The 14238-nt window shown below is 50.8% G+C and overlaps 6 protein-coding genes across 6 annotated transcripts; 4 read left to right on the top strand and 2 right to left on the bottom strand.

Moving 5' to 3' along the window:
• Window positions 1-145: 145 nt before the first annotated feature.
• On the top strand, window positions 146-1570 carry Z518_03830 (uncharacterized protein; the record flags this gene model as incomplete). Its single annotated transcript, XM_013417539.1, has 2 exons — window positions 146-212; window positions 273-1570. The coding sequence occupies 2 exons, from the start codon at window positions 146-148 to the stop codon at window positions 1568-1570; spliced, it is 1365 nt and encodes a 454-aa protein (XP_013272993.1).
• A 685-nt stretch (window positions 1571-2255) lies between these two features.
• Z518_03829 (uncharacterized protein) lies at window positions 2256-3425 on the top strand (the record flags this gene model as incomplete). The annotated part of the gene is made up of 1 exon (XM_013417538.1): window positions 2256-3425. The coding sequence occupies one exon, from the start codon at window positions 2256-2258 to the stop codon at window positions 3423-3425; it is 1170 nt and encodes a 389-aa protein (XP_013272992.1).
• Window positions 3426-4131: 706 nt separating this feature from the next.
• On the bottom strand, window positions 4132-7025 carry Z518_03828 (uncharacterized protein; the record flags this gene model as incomplete). Its single annotated transcript, XM_013417537.1, has 3 exons — window positions 4132-5666; window positions 5731-5917; window positions 6030-7025. The coding sequence occupies 3 exons, from the start codon at window positions 7023-7025 to the stop codon at window positions 4132-4134; spliced, it is 2718 nt and encodes a 905-aa protein (XP_013272991.1).
• A 410-nt stretch (window positions 7026-7435) lies between these two features.
• On the top strand, window positions 7436-8929 carry Z518_03827 (uncharacterized protein; the record flags this gene model as incomplete). The annotated part of the gene is made up of 1 exon (XM_013417536.1): window positions 7436-8929. The coding sequence occupies one exon, from the start codon at window positions 7436-7438 to the stop codon at window positions 8927-8929; it is 1494 nt and encodes a 497-aa protein (XP_013272990.1).
• Window positions 8930-9595: 666 nt separating this feature from the next.
• On the bottom strand, window positions 9596-10823 carry Z518_03826 (uncharacterized protein; the record flags this gene model as incomplete). Its single annotated transcript, XM_013417535.1, has 2 exons — window positions 9596-9633; window positions 9689-10823. 2 exons carry the CDS (start codon window positions 10821-10823, stop codon window positions 9596-9598), a joined length of 1173 nt encoding a protein of 390 aa, XP_013272989.1.
• An 841-nt stretch (window positions 10824-11664) lies between these two features.
• Z518_03825 (uncharacterized protein) lies at window positions 11665-14014 on the top strand (the record flags this gene model as incomplete). The annotated part of the gene is made up of 3 exons (XM_013417534.1): window positions 11665-11922; window positions 11976-12189; window positions 12240-14014. The coding sequence occupies 3 exons, from the start codon at window positions 11665-11667 to the stop codon at window positions 14012-14014; spliced, it is 2247 nt and encodes a 748-aa protein (XP_013272988.1).
• Window positions 14015-14238: the final 224 nt, after the last annotated feature.

The raw sequence follows: 14238 nt of genomic DNA, 5'->3' as shown, positions 1-14238 counted from the left end.
CCAGTTGATTCAGATTCATTTGTGTGGGGAGCCTTTTTATAATTCTGGCCATCTCTACCAGCCTCTCAGCCTTCCATTTTGGGCATTTCAAAAGCATACGTCCGGGTCATTCGCTTGCATCCGGACTTATTTCAAGGTGTCAGTCATGGATTATTTCAAATCCTTGGTTGGCCGGCGGCCCTCTCAAGCGCCGGCTGTGGGAGAGGATCCTGGTAAATACGAAAATGCACTCCAATCCAGCCGAAATCTCCTTGCTAACCTCACTTCCCTAGATTTTGCGGATTTCGCTGCAGCACCAGCTCCACCACCAACCTCGATCCCCCCGTCTCCTGCTGATGCGCTGGTTGCGGCCCCGACTGCACTTGGACACCGTGGAGTCTACACGAAATGGTATCGAGTGTGGGAACGAACGGAATGGTCCGATTTTATGATGGAGGGTGTCCTTATTCCATTCATCCTTCTCGCATTGCTGGTACATTTCTGGGGAACCCGAAAGAATGCAAGAAAGGCGAAGAAATGGATGGCTGTGCATGCGCCTTTGTTGGAGCGCGAGTTTGCGTTGGTGGGATACAGCCAAGTCCCTAAGCTCACACCGTATCCCGAGGGAGTGCAGGCAGACAACTTGGTCGAAGCCAGTGCGAAGTTCACGGGCGACAGTTTGCCTGATGACCTGTTGAAAGAGAAAGCTGCATGGGAGTACGAATCATACGCCAGCGGACGACAGAACGTGGCGTTTATGGATATCAAGGTCTTCATGAAGAGACGGATGAATCCATTCATTATGATCGCGGAAGAAATCACCGGCATGTTCATCGAATCGATCAAACCCAAGGCGGAAAGAATGGAGGCTGTTCTCTACACTTTCGACGGGAAGGAGAAGGAATTCGTTCCGCCACAGGTACCAGGCTCGGAAGAAGTAGGCAAGGCCAAATCCGTGGGCAACTCCACCTATGACCAGTTTGTGTTTGCCGTGGTGAACAAGTTGGTCATGCGCCGACTTCGGGATGAGCGTTACGATCTCTCCTTGACATTTACCAAGGACAACCCCAAACTTCCCGATTGGGCAACAGTCATGAGCGAAAGTGCGGAAATAAGTGAGTGGATGTTGACCAAAGAGTTGGTTGCGGCCATCAGCGAAGCTGGGGATCTCCTCGAGTATCTCATCATCACCGACCAACCCACCGACAAGCCAACCAATCTGACAGAGACCACGCCGAAGAAGCGACTTCACATTTCCCTCAGGCTTCCTTCTGATGGGAACTATCTTCCAACATTGCCCATCTTCCAGGCATTCCTACGACTACCTGACTTCTTGGTCAGCTCGGGCAAATTACGCCCGGAGGTGTTGAAGAAGGTCCACGCTACTCGGGAGGTGGAGAAAGGGAAATTGAAGAAGATCAGCGACAAGGAGGCTGAGGAGGAACGACTTCGAGCCCTGGATAAGATGAAAAAGGAGGAGAGGGATCGTAAGATGAGAGGAATGAGTGCCGAAGAACAACGAAAATTCTTGGAACGTGAGAATGAGAAGCAGAGGAAGAAGGCGGAGAAGAAAATGACACGAAGGGGATGATTATTATTGATCGGGAAGGAGAGAAAGGCCAAAAACATTACTGCTTGCATGTGCTATATTTGTTATTCTTTTGGACATATTTGAGGAGAGCTCGATGCTGGATGCTGGATGCTGTAGCAAATAACAGCGATTACTCCGGAATTCCGTGTACTAGTCATTGAAAACTAAGTTTGTCAGCTTTTGGTCAACAATACCCCAGACTCGAGCCCCAAAAATAAACCCCTGCCATGGACTTTGTGGTGGCGGTGACCGTCAGTGGATAGCGATTCGGTGGAGAGCCTTGCCGCCTTGCAGAAAATGCAGCATCCAGCACCAATGGATGCCAATCACTTGCTCTGAATTCTTCGCCCGAAACACTCTGCCTCTCTCGCCGCAGTTTCATTCCGCCGTCAATCCCGTTTCAGGCGTGATTCGACCAGCTTACGGACATGGCCATTAGACCGCGCCTCCACCTTGGCTCAGGTTTCAACTCTGATGCTCAGACTTGCTCAGCCGCAGTACTGATGCTTTACATTTTTTACTTTTGATTGAAACTGAGTTTCTCAGTTTCCTCTCTTTCTTTTTTCCTCTGCCATCTGTCTGTGTTTTGTGTTCCCTCTTTCGTTTCACCGTGCTTTTGTATACAGATACCGTTCACTTTGCCGAGCCTGGTGGCCACATACACCTCCCAATGACACCTCCCAACATGTCGTTACGGCTGCTCATATCCTTCCTCTCTTTCCTCAGTATCACATTCGCAGCATCGATTGACATATCGGAACGACAATCCACCGCCTGCAACAATTCCCCTGACCTTTGTTCAAAACCATATAATAGCATCGCCCACCTTGGAGCCCACGACTCACCGTTCGTTCGAGATGCCTCAACGGGGTTTTCCACGTCAGGAAATCAATATTACAATTCTTCCGTCCAATTATCTGCAGGAGTACGCTTACTCTCCGCTCAGATCCACAAATCAAATGGAGAGTGGCATCTCTGTCACACCTCCTGCGATCTACTAGACGCAGGATTGTTGTCAGATTGGCTGAAAGAGATCAAGGCATGGATGGAAAATAACCCGAATGATGTCGTTACAATTCTTCTTGTCAACTCGGACGATGGCACTCCATCGGAACTGGCCCAGGAATTCACCACCGCCTCTGTCACCGACATAGCATATGTTCCTCCCTCGCTCAGCACCCCTCCTCAGACATGGCCGACGCTACAAGAACTTATCTCATCAGGCAAGAGATTGCTGACCTTCGTGGCGAATATGCCTCCGAGTACCGTCACTTCTGACGAAGGATATCTCATGGACGAATTCACTTTCATCTTCGAGAATCCATACGACAACGTCCAAGTCACAGACTTCACTTGCAGTCCCGACCGCCCTTCATCCGTCCAAGGAAACAGCCAAGCTGCAATCTCATCCAACCGAATGGCATTGACGAACCACTTCCTTTACGAAGAGGGCCTCTTCGACATCCAGACCCCCAATGTCGACAACATCACCATCACCAACTCGCCCGGCAATTCCGTGGGCAATCTGGGCTATGCCCTTTCATCCTGCAAAACTGATTATGGCAAGCCCTCAACATTCGTGTTGGTGGATTTCTTCGACCAAGGCCCCGCCATTGACGCCGTCGACGCCATCAATGGAATCACGCCCGTCGGACGCACGGTCCCTCCTCCACGAGACACCAAGGAAGATCTAGGCAGCCAGTCTTACAGCGAAGAATCATTCCAAGGCGTCGTCGATCTGGCAAACGATGTCAAGGACGGCCAGACGCCGAAACTCGGTGCTTGGATCTGGGCCGCTGGGAAATGGACCTTTGGCGGCATTAATTTGAGCGGCGGTGATGTTTTGCAAAAGTGATCTATAGCAATAACATTTCATAATGACCAGAGCAACCAGGCGTTTGGTATTGATCAGCGAGCACGTCGGTGGCAGTTTTTGTATTCAGTGGGGAACCCTGTTGCGATGAAACCAGTCTAGGAGTTGAGTTTTAGGTATACGATATACCCACCGACGAAAGAGTCTACGGGCGGATTTGAGACGAAAGAAAAAGACCCAACGGCATTGCGGTCCGAAAAGTTTCACGACAAACACTCTCAATGATCAAGTTTTATCGACTGAGCGAAAGATCAACGATCAAAAATTGGGATTCATGGCTTCTGCATAGCGACGGCGTTTTGCTTTGCTAGGTATGAGGATCGGGATTTGGCAAAGAGAAGGATTCGCATGCATATAGGTCTGTCTATTGATGTATAGACCTGACGATACCCCAGTTGAATATCTATGAAGCTATTGATCGCTGTTCTGTCACGTCCGGGAATGCGCAGAGAATGAATAATGCTCAATCACGCACTGGGAAGACGAGTGTGTCCAAATCAACTTTTGGATTGTCTAGTGGAAATAGTTCCACAAAGAGGCCAAGGATCAGTTAGGTTGGTAGATTTCAGTCATCTCCGACAGCGAGATCTTGGTCATCACCCAGTGAAATGGCTCTCCAACCTCCCAGATGGAAATCCGGCGCTATATCCGGACCCTGCTCGTTCCTCATCCCCAGCTCTACTTGGCGTTATAACCGTGCGAAAACTTTTTTCAACACGTCTCTGCCCTTCCAAAGATTCTCTACTCTCATGCGCTCATTGTCCAAGTGTGCATTATCACTCGCCTGGCCCATGGGGAACATTGCAGCTGGGGCATGGAACTCGTGTTCCAAGAACGAAAGAGCAGGAATTGAGCCTCCTTCGCGGATAAAGAGTGGTTCTCGGGGTAGGGTACCGGGTGTGAATGTGCCGGCGCTGGCGAGGGAGGAGGCGCGGCGGTGTGAGGTGCGGGTCTTGCTGGGAGATGCATCAGAGCATGGTGAGGAGGATGTGGCGTGTTGGTTCTGCGACGGCGACGGCGTAAAGGTAAATGCCCTCCACCCTGAGCCAGAACTCGACCCCAGGGCATCTGAGTGCCAGGCTTCCACGACCGAATCTTTCAGCGTCGTGTACATTTCGCTGCTCACGTCGCCTAGCCAGGGATCTGCCTTCGAGGTAATACTCACACGAAGGGTATTTGAGCTCTGGAGTTTCGTGAACTGGTCGTGCAGGTATGTGGACAAGCTGGTCGCGATTTGCTCGGCGGTCTGCGATGGCACGATGCGGATCGATAGTGTCGCGGTCGCAGAGCCACTTATCGTCACGGCCGTCTTTGCTTCGGGGACGTCGATTCGGTGCACTGTAAGGTTCGGGTAGCGCCAGCGTTGCATGAGAGAGAGGGCGAAGGCTTTGTCGTTTTTGATTTCCGGGTGTCCTGGGAGCAGGGATGAGGTAATGGAGGCGTAGGATTGCATCTCTGACTCGGATAAATCGTCGACCGTGTCGTAGAATTGCGGAATTGTGACTTTCGTGCCGCTTGGACCAACGAGTGCGGCAAGGAGGACGGTCAAGTCTTTCAATGGTTCGTGCTGTACAGATTTCCCATCCATGCCGGAGTGAAGATCGGGCTTGTTCGAGGATATGGTAACGGATGCATGGACGACGCCGCGCATACCGAATGTCAGACAAGGAATATGGTCATCGAGCCAGTAGCTATTAGATAAAAGGATGAAGTCCACCGGTCCAATTGCGTCGTGGGCGGATTGTACTGTTTTGCGAAAGCCACGGGAACCTGCTTCTTCGTCGCCTTCGAGGAGAAAAGTCACATTACAGGACAACGAGCCGTGCTGGACGAGGTCGGCGACGGCATATATTGCAGCCAAGATTGGGCCTTTATTATCTGTCACGCCCCGGCCATACAGGAAACCATTCATCGGCTGAAGACTGAAGGGGTCGGCATACCAGGTCGGGCTCGGATTCGACGGATCGAACTCAGCGTCGACGACATCGTAGTGTCCATAGAACAGAACTGATCTCGTCGATTTGGAGGGGTTGGATGCCGGGAATTTGGCAAGGAGAATCGGGTTGACACCTTCCTGAGGGGAGAGAAGGGTGGTCGTCGCACTGAAGGCGTTGCATTGTTTGCGTAGAAATGTAATGGCATCATGGCAGTCGCGGACACAGGTGGGATTTAATGCAACGGTGCGATACGCCACGAATTCTCGTAGCGCGTTGAGCAGCTCATCTAGTGGGCAGTGAGTATTCGTTTGGGAAAAAAAAAAAAAAAAAAATGATATGGGACTGCCTACCATTACTTCGTGCCGAAGAAGACACGGAGATGTGAGCATCTAGCTCAGCTTCCCAGAAGGAGACAACATTGTCATTGCCTCCTGTGACCAGCATGTCATGGTCAGGAGTGGATGTCAACGCCATGGCCAAAATCTTTCCATCGGCTGCTTGCCATGACTCGGTCTCTGTGAAATGGTCGTTATATCGCTGAAATTCAGTTAGCCTGACGTTATTGTCTCATTGTGGATACTCTTCCCTTGACCCATCCTTGACTGGTCCCGCAGAGAATGCTCTCTGCGCTGACAAGTATTTGACTTACGTCTCGATCACCCACATTTAACTTCTGAACAAGTTGATTTGATGCGAGGTTGTAAATATTAGCCGTGCCGTCTGACAGGCCGGCGTACAGGAAGGAGCCTTTATATGAAAGACTCAAGATGTTCGAAGTTGGGTTCTTGAACTTCGATCTCGGCAGAATACGAGTTGCGGATTGCGTGTCAATTGACCATAGTTTGATCGTTCCGTCTCCTCCACCAGTAATGAGGATTTCCTCATCTTTATCGTGGGTGAAGAGTCCCTTCACTAGTAACATGCTGTAGATGTAGCTTTTGTGAGCATATGGAAGATAATTCCTGCTTGGTATGGTCAAGACACGACCTCCTTGATTGTGAAGACCTGAATTTGGGCCATCTTCGTCGGAGATGATATCGGCGACGCCCCCGGGCCCTAGTGAGTCGAAAAATCGATGTTTTCGAGACCCGGGCGAAAAGGTCAGAGTTGGTGATCTGACACCGGCATCGGTGCTGAGCTTGTACCACTGCACGCTTGAATTTTGAGCGCCCCAAAATAAGGTCTGGGTTTTGGGAGAATAGACCACGCAGAAGATGTCGCCAATCTCGAAGTGAGAATAGAGAGAATACAATCTCTGTAGAGTCTGTGTGGACCATACATTGACAATGGAGTCGGCCCCCGTCGAGAAGAGGAGAGACTTGTCCTCTGAGAGGGCGAGGCTCAAGACACTCTCCTGATGAGCAGGTACCACGGCCAGTTGATCGTAGGTTTCTAAAGACCAAACAACGATGCTTCCTCCCTGTGTTCCAGCAAAGAGGACATCGTCGTCGGCTGTCAAAGCCTGAACGCTGCCCGGAGCATGGATCCGATGGACGGGGTTCTTTGCCGGACGAGGCTCGGACGAAGGAGAGGGCGGTTCTTCCTGCTTATGTTTCGACTTGGTGGTGTCGATTGATTCTCTTGAATCGATTGAGGCTGACTGAATGGATGAACGACTCTGGTTGGCCTGATCAGCTTTGGCCATCCCCTTGCGAAAGACCAGGTCGAGACGGGAAGTGAGTGGATGAGAATAGGATGTGTGTAGATGAAGTGTGAACTCACTGTACCGGTGGTTGGAGAAGATGCAGCACTGGGGCGCAGGTGCGCTTCGGATTCGCTGATTTGGCACATTCCTCGTATCAGCGGTTTGCAGTTTTCCCTTGATTCTTATCGTTTCCCATAATTTAACCTCGTTCAGCTTTCTCTCGGTTAATCCAACATGGCTTGAATTCAGGCCAACAGAAATAGATAGCGCTCTGACTCATCGCCTACCATAACAAAGCACATTTCCTTCCCCACCGAGAACTCTCAATGACGATGGCGTAATGCTCAACTTGAATTGTACAATCCCAAAAGCCTTACGAGCTGGTACATGACATCTTCTTGTCATCGAAAATGACTACGACTCCGTCCAAGAAGCCATCCCGTCTCGGCCCGTATAAACCAACTCTCATTCTACACGGCGGAGCAGGATCTATCTCTCGCTCCAATCTGCCTCCAGAAGTATATGCTCGGTATCATGCTTCTCTTCTCAAATATCTGACTGAGACACGCAAATTTCTTGAATCCGGGGCTTCTGCTCTTGATGCAGCTTGTCATGCAGTCACCCTGTTCGAGGATGATCCGTTGTTCAATTGCGGCCGGGGCGCTGTCTTTACGGAGCGGGGCACCATTGAGATGGAAGCCAGCGTGATGGTATGCTCCCTCAATCCTGCTGGTCCTCCTGCCGGCGGAATCAAACGTGGTGCCGCGGTCAGTCTGGTTCGGAACACAAGACATCCCATCCTTTTGGCTAAGGAGGTCTTGGTGGCTGCGGATGAGGACGGTGGAATGGGAGGAACGAGTACCACGCACTGCCATCTTAGTGGGAGAGAGGTGGAGGAATGGGGATGGAAGGAGAGGGACCTCGAGAAGAAACCAGATAGCTGGTTCTGGACTAAGAAGCGATGGGAGGAACACAGGAGAGGTCTGCATCAGTCGGGCTCATACTCCTTCAATGACCTTCTTAGATTCGCCAATCCGTTATCATTGCCTTCTGCCGGAGGCGATGTGGATATGGACGTTCACGAAACCCCTAGCCAAGGTACCGTCGGTGCCGTGTGCCTGGATTCCTGGGGCAACCTGGCCGTAGCGACTTCTACAGGTGGTCTTACGAACAAAAAAGCAGGCCGCATTGGAGACACACCTACAATCGGTGCTGGCTTTTGGGCGGAAGCTTGGGACGAAAATATCCAAGACTCAGCAGGCATCCTTGAAAGAAGTTGTCCTTCTGGGCCGTCAATGCTGAAGAGCAAGCCACTCTTTGATCAGGTCTGGACACGAGCTTGCGGGTTGATCGGTTCCTCCCTCGACCCGTTCGAACCGGAATGTCGATCTCGAGAAGAAGACGAAGCTCCTCCGGCATACGCCGCGACGCCAACCTTGAAACTGCACAGACCTCCCGTCCCACTCCTCCGCAAACGCCGCCGCGCTGTCGCCATGTCCGGCACCGGAAATGGGGACTCGTTCCTCCGAACCAACGCTGTCCGTACCGCCGCTTCGATCTGTCGACTCTCCTCATCTACATCGCTAGCTGGCGCTATTACCGCCATTGCGGGCCCAAACGGCGAACTCCAACGCTCCGCAGCCGAGCGATGGGGCCGCACGGGCGAAGGCCAGGGCGGGATCATTGGGATTGAAGTCATTGATGACCATGCAGAGATGATTGATCACCAAATGCGGACGGATCTTAAAGCAGTTAATGCGCATGCTTTTCAGAATAATACGAAGACGATGGGCACACCTGTCTTTGATTTCAATTGTGGAGGTATGTTCAGGGCTTATTATGAAGTTGACGGAGAGAGAGGGGGGGAGAAGGCCAAGATCATGGTCTTCAAGGACGAGTACTAGGGTTGAAAGAATACATACTATAGAGGCGGGTGTGAGGAGGGTATAGGTGTAAATGCACGGGAAGATATACAGTAGATAAAGTACCTATAACCACCGTGCTTGGCTGCCCCAAGGCACTAACGCCGCAAGATCATGATTTTGCTTTTCACTCATCAGATTGTAGTGCACATGTTGTGTCCCAGGGGGGTTCGAAGTTTATTTTAATCTTGCGATATATCCTCTGGTCTATCTCAGCTCTCCTCTAAAGGCAGGAGGGGTACGGTGCGTCGGTTGCTCTGCTTGGCGGTGATATCTGGGTTGCGAATCTGGCCTCGTCCACAGACGTATAGCTCACATGCCAATTTCCATCGTTCGTATCAGTCGTCATCTCCTTATTGAATTTCCAAAAACCGAGGTGAGGGTTGTCGGGTATGGACCACGAGGGCTTCACCCGGTGAGAACCCTGGGGTCAACCTGGTTGTTGGGAGTCAATTGAGGCGTCGTGCCATGAACCGCCCATGGGCATAAACGTGGTTTTGCTATTTCCACAACAGCCGCATTGTTATGGCCTACCGCATTTCTGGCTCAACGGGTCACCCGAATAGGCTGTATTTATGGCCGATCCTCCTGTTAACTGACGCGTCAAGCAAAGGATTCGAGGGAGGGGGGGTTCGGTTTCATGCTTTTTCAATACTCCAAAGTTCGCTTCATGCTGTCATAAATTCCTATGATTCTTGTGAGCATCTCAAAACAGGGTCACACCCAAGGTGGCGAACTTACTCGCAATATCCGGAATATTATACTTCTCAAAGATCAACCCAGGATGGGTACTCCAACCAGTGACTCTGGCAACAGGAGCTTCTAGCCGAAGAAATGCGCCTTCTTGTATGCTTGCGGCGACTTCGGCACCAACGCCTGCGTTATACATGCTCTCGTGAACGACGACGGCTCTTCCGGTCTTGTTCACGCTTTCCATTATGGCGGCTCGATCCCATGGGTAGATTGCTCTCAGATCAATGAGTTCAACGCTCAGGCCTTTGATGTCCTTCTCCAGAGCTTCGATGGCGGCGGAGCAGAGATAAAGAGGTTGACCATACGAGATGACCGTCAAGTCTTTGCCCTTTTTGAGGATTTCGGCTTTGTCCAGTGGAATGGTGTATGGGTCGCGAGGGACAAACTCTTCAGCGGCTCGATATAGGATTTTGGGCTCCATGAAAATAACTGGATCGTTGGAGTTAAGGATTGACGATGTGAGAAGTCCTTTGGCTTGAGCTGGTGATCGAGGTATGACCACTCGTAGCCCTGGCACATGGGTGAATAAGGCTTCGGGGCTTTGCGAATGGTAGAGAGCACCGTGTCCGACACTTCCACAGGGCATTCGTACGACCAGGCCTCCACAATGTCCGCCTGTTGCACCTTCTCGGTATCGGAATTTTGCAGCTTCGTTGACTAGCTGGTCGAAGGCCGGGAAGACATAATCGGCAAACTGGATTTCTGCAACAGGCTTCATTCCCTCGGCTGCACAACCTATGGCAAATCCCACGATTCCCTGTTCTGATAGCGGAGTGTTGAATATGCGACTTGTTCCAAATTCGTCAGTCAAGCCTTTTGAGCAGCGAAAAACACCTCCGAAGGCCACGTCTTCTCCAAACAAGAGGACGCTCTCATCGGTCTTCAAGGCATGGTGTAAAGAAGCATTGATGGCCCCGTGAAGATTCTGCCAATCGATTGGGGCATCCTGGGAAAGACCAAAGGCTGTCCTGGCACTATTCTGCGAGTGATATAAGAATGGGACCTTCTTAAACTCTATGGGCTTGTTTAGGTGGGCTTCGGGTGATGTTTGACTGGCATACCGCAGTTGAGACCGGGGCTTGAGGATTCGGGGAACTAAGTGTGCCCTTCGACAGGCAAACATGGCGAGGACCATCTAGATATATGACTCTTTCAAGGCACACAATCTGAGAGAAAGACGGTGGGAAGAGGACAGGAGTGAGTATTTGAAGGGTTCGTAAGAAGGCCGAGGATAAGCGAAGGTTGGCCATGGGCGATAACCGAATTTAGGATCACGTGTGTCTAACCCCCGGATGACGCGCTTCGCAGTGGATAGGGGGATGAACGCTGAGACTGCGCTAAATCCATAACTGCAAAGCGCTACCTCGCAAGGTGGGGGCCACCCCAAGAGCCGTGCTAATGTAATACACTCGAAAAGGGTAACTTTCGTCAGCTCCGCATATGTTACACGTGATCTGAGGCCTGCAGTTCCAGGCGCTGATAGCTGAAGCCTAGCCAAGTGGGCCCCCAAATCTTGACTATTAGTGTCGCTTGAGTGAGAGGACGATAGGTAAAGCTATAGCTAAGTAATCCCTAGAAATTAGTTAAAGGCAAAGCCTATTGGCCCTATAACGATAGGCTGCCGATAGCCACGTGATATAGCTCCCTGCTAACGAATGTTGCCCTTGTCGAGTGTAATTACGATACAGTACATTGCATTACGTACCTTCCATCACCCTCTAGGCGATACTCTTTTGTCCAACCAGCCATTCTTCGAGCCCTCCACCAAACTTACCATCTCCCACTGTCTGAGACCTCATCAATTTTCGATCACTTCCTCCAAGACCTCCATATCAGACCGGATACCGCCTACCAAGCTGTCCCAGCCAGATTCCGCCGAATTCGACAGACGCTATCCAATCGTCGTGCGATCCAGTTTCCTGCTAGCATGTCGTAATAAACAAAGCGGGCCTGAGCAGAGCATGATGGCTCGAACTCGAAATTTATACCTGTCCCTACGACCCATGATCCTCGATCTTGCCAAATTCCTCGTTCTCTTACTTGGACAAATACCCTTTGTTCGAGCTGCTCCGCACCATGTTTCAAATCTATTCCCTGCAGGCGAAGAAGAGGAGGGAAAAGACCCAAGTGATCCTGGACTCTGGCTGTATTTGAGTGTTGCGGCGGCGCTGGTCTTGCTTGGAGGTGCGTTTGCTGGTTTAACCATAGCATTGATGGGCCAGGTGAGCTGAGAATCGAGTGCTCGAAACATGCCATACCCTAACATTGGGAAAAGGATGAAATACATCTTCAGGTGATCCGAGATTCTGGCGAAGGCGTCGAAAGGACTCACGCTGCAAAAGTGCTGAATCTCTTGCGAAAGGGAAAGCATTGGGTCCTGGTTACACTCCTCCTGAGCAATGTTATTACCAACGAAACCTTGCCTATCGTGTTGGATCGTTCCCTGGGTGGTGGATGGCCGGCTGTCCTCGGGTCGACTGTTCTTATTGGTATGCATCCTTTCATTGAATCCCTCCGGAGCACCGCTAATGACTTGCAGTCATCTTTGGCGAAATCGCGCCTCAATCCGTCTGTGTACGCTACGGTCTGCCAATCGGTTCTTGGATGGCGCCCTTTGTCCTTGTCCTCATGTATATTCTTGCGCCGGTTGCATGGCCAACTGCAAAGTTACTCGATTACCTTCTGGGAGAAGACCACGGAACGACATACAAAAAGGCGGGTTTAAAATCATTAGTTTCACTTCACAGGAGTCTGGGAGAAGCCGGTCAACAGCTCAATGCGGATGAAGTGACCATTATCAACGCAGTCCTCGATCTCAAAGAGAAATCTGTCGGCAGCATCATGACTCCCATGGACGACGTCTTTACTCTTTCCCTTGACGATGTACTGGACGAGTCTACCATGGATGACATTCTCTCACAGGGCTATTCAAGAATACCGATCCACCATCCGGACAATGATTCGAATTTCGTTGGCATGTTACTGGTCAAGATGCTGATTACGTATGACCCCGAAGACGCGAAACCTGTTCGAGATTTTGCTTTGGCAACCTTACCCGAAACCCGCCCGGACACGAGTTGTTTGGATATTGTCAACTTCTTCCAGGAGGGCAAATCCCATATGGTTCTTGTTTCTGAGTATCCAGGGGACGACCATGGTGCTCTCGGGGTGGTCACGCTGGAAGACGTTATTGAGGAATTGATTGGCGAGGAAATTGTGGACGAGTCCGACGTCTTTGTTGATGTGCACAAAGCCATTAGGCGAGCAATGCCTGCCCCCACTCGCCGCATCCCGAAGACCTTCCTTCTTTCTGATCCGTCTACGGCAAATGGTCCGACGGCTGATCTGGTTAACATCGATGAGAGCGAAACGCTTTCTCCCGATGACTTACAAAGAGCCAGAACTGCTGACGGTCTGCCATCAAAGCCAAGAATTGTTGGCGGCGCTCGACGTCGATCGAGCGGTGGAAATACCAGCGTGGGTGCAGAAGCCAGGGCCGTTAAAAGGACAAGCACCGATGAAATCAAGGAACATCTCAAGCACCTCGGACCTTCGAATCTCGCACAAAGGCCAAAATCAACAAGATACAATACAATCAAGATCAAGCCTGGCAAGGAAACTTCATCAAAAGAACAAGCTCCTGATGGCCGAACCACACCGATTCGAAGGATTTCCGAGACAATGTCTGAATATCATGGTGGCATAGGCGAGGGCATCCTCAGTTCAGGGGGAAAAGTCGCTAGTGACGGCGTGCAAGCACTTAAGCATGGATATGGAACCATTTCCTCTTCTCCAGGTGAACAACGCCCACGAAGTGCCGTAAAGGGGACACAAGCGAACTTACCACCAGCCGAAGATGAAGATGCCGCCGGCCGTGATATCCAACAGTCTCAACCCCCAGCTACCACGATGACGAGTCAAAGCACAATTGACAGTTTGCCTTCTTCACGACCACGGTCGAAAAGCCCTTATTATCACACAAAAGGCCCTGCAAGGAGTGGCAGCATTACGGAAAATATTATCGATACCAACGGGTTTCGCAAAGTTATCCTTGAAACTACATCAAGCAGCGAGTCTAATGAGGAGGGGGAAAATAGTGGAGCCAACAAGGGTCTTGTGCAGCGTCATGAACATGACCACGCTTCGGGTGCAAAATTAGGAGACGGTGATAGCGAACATTCTCTCGAACATCACGATGATAGGAAGAAAAAGAAGAAGCGCCGAGGACGAAAACATGGACATGGGCATGGACGTGGCGGAGGAGAACATGAACCATTATTGACAGGCAACCAAGATTACACACCAGCGTTTTGATACCGATACAGCAGTTAATACGGAATTCGAGTTTCTCTATCACCACCGCCTTCCACATATACCTTGAGACCCATTGAGTCCCGATGGCAGTATTCAATTGAGCCCACGGAATTATCTCGCTGGGTACGATAATATGTTAGCATGCTACATGGTTGGGATTGGCATGGGTTGGGTGCGTGAAGAGTCGTGTACACTTAGCTGCTGCAGTAGCTGAGCCGTTATAA

The sequence above is a fragment of the Rhinocladiella mackenziei genome (genome assembly GCF_000835555.1).
Source record: "Rhinocladiella mackenziei CBS 650.93 unplaced genomic scaffold supercont1.3, whole genome shotgun sequence".
Lineage (NCBI taxonomy): Eukaryota > Fungi > Ascomycota > Eurotiomycetes > Chaetothyriales > Herpotrichiellaceae > Rhinocladiella > Rhinocladiella mackenziei.
Note: the sequence above shows the minus strand (reverse complement) of the source record. Positions and strands in the feature narration are given on the sequence as shown.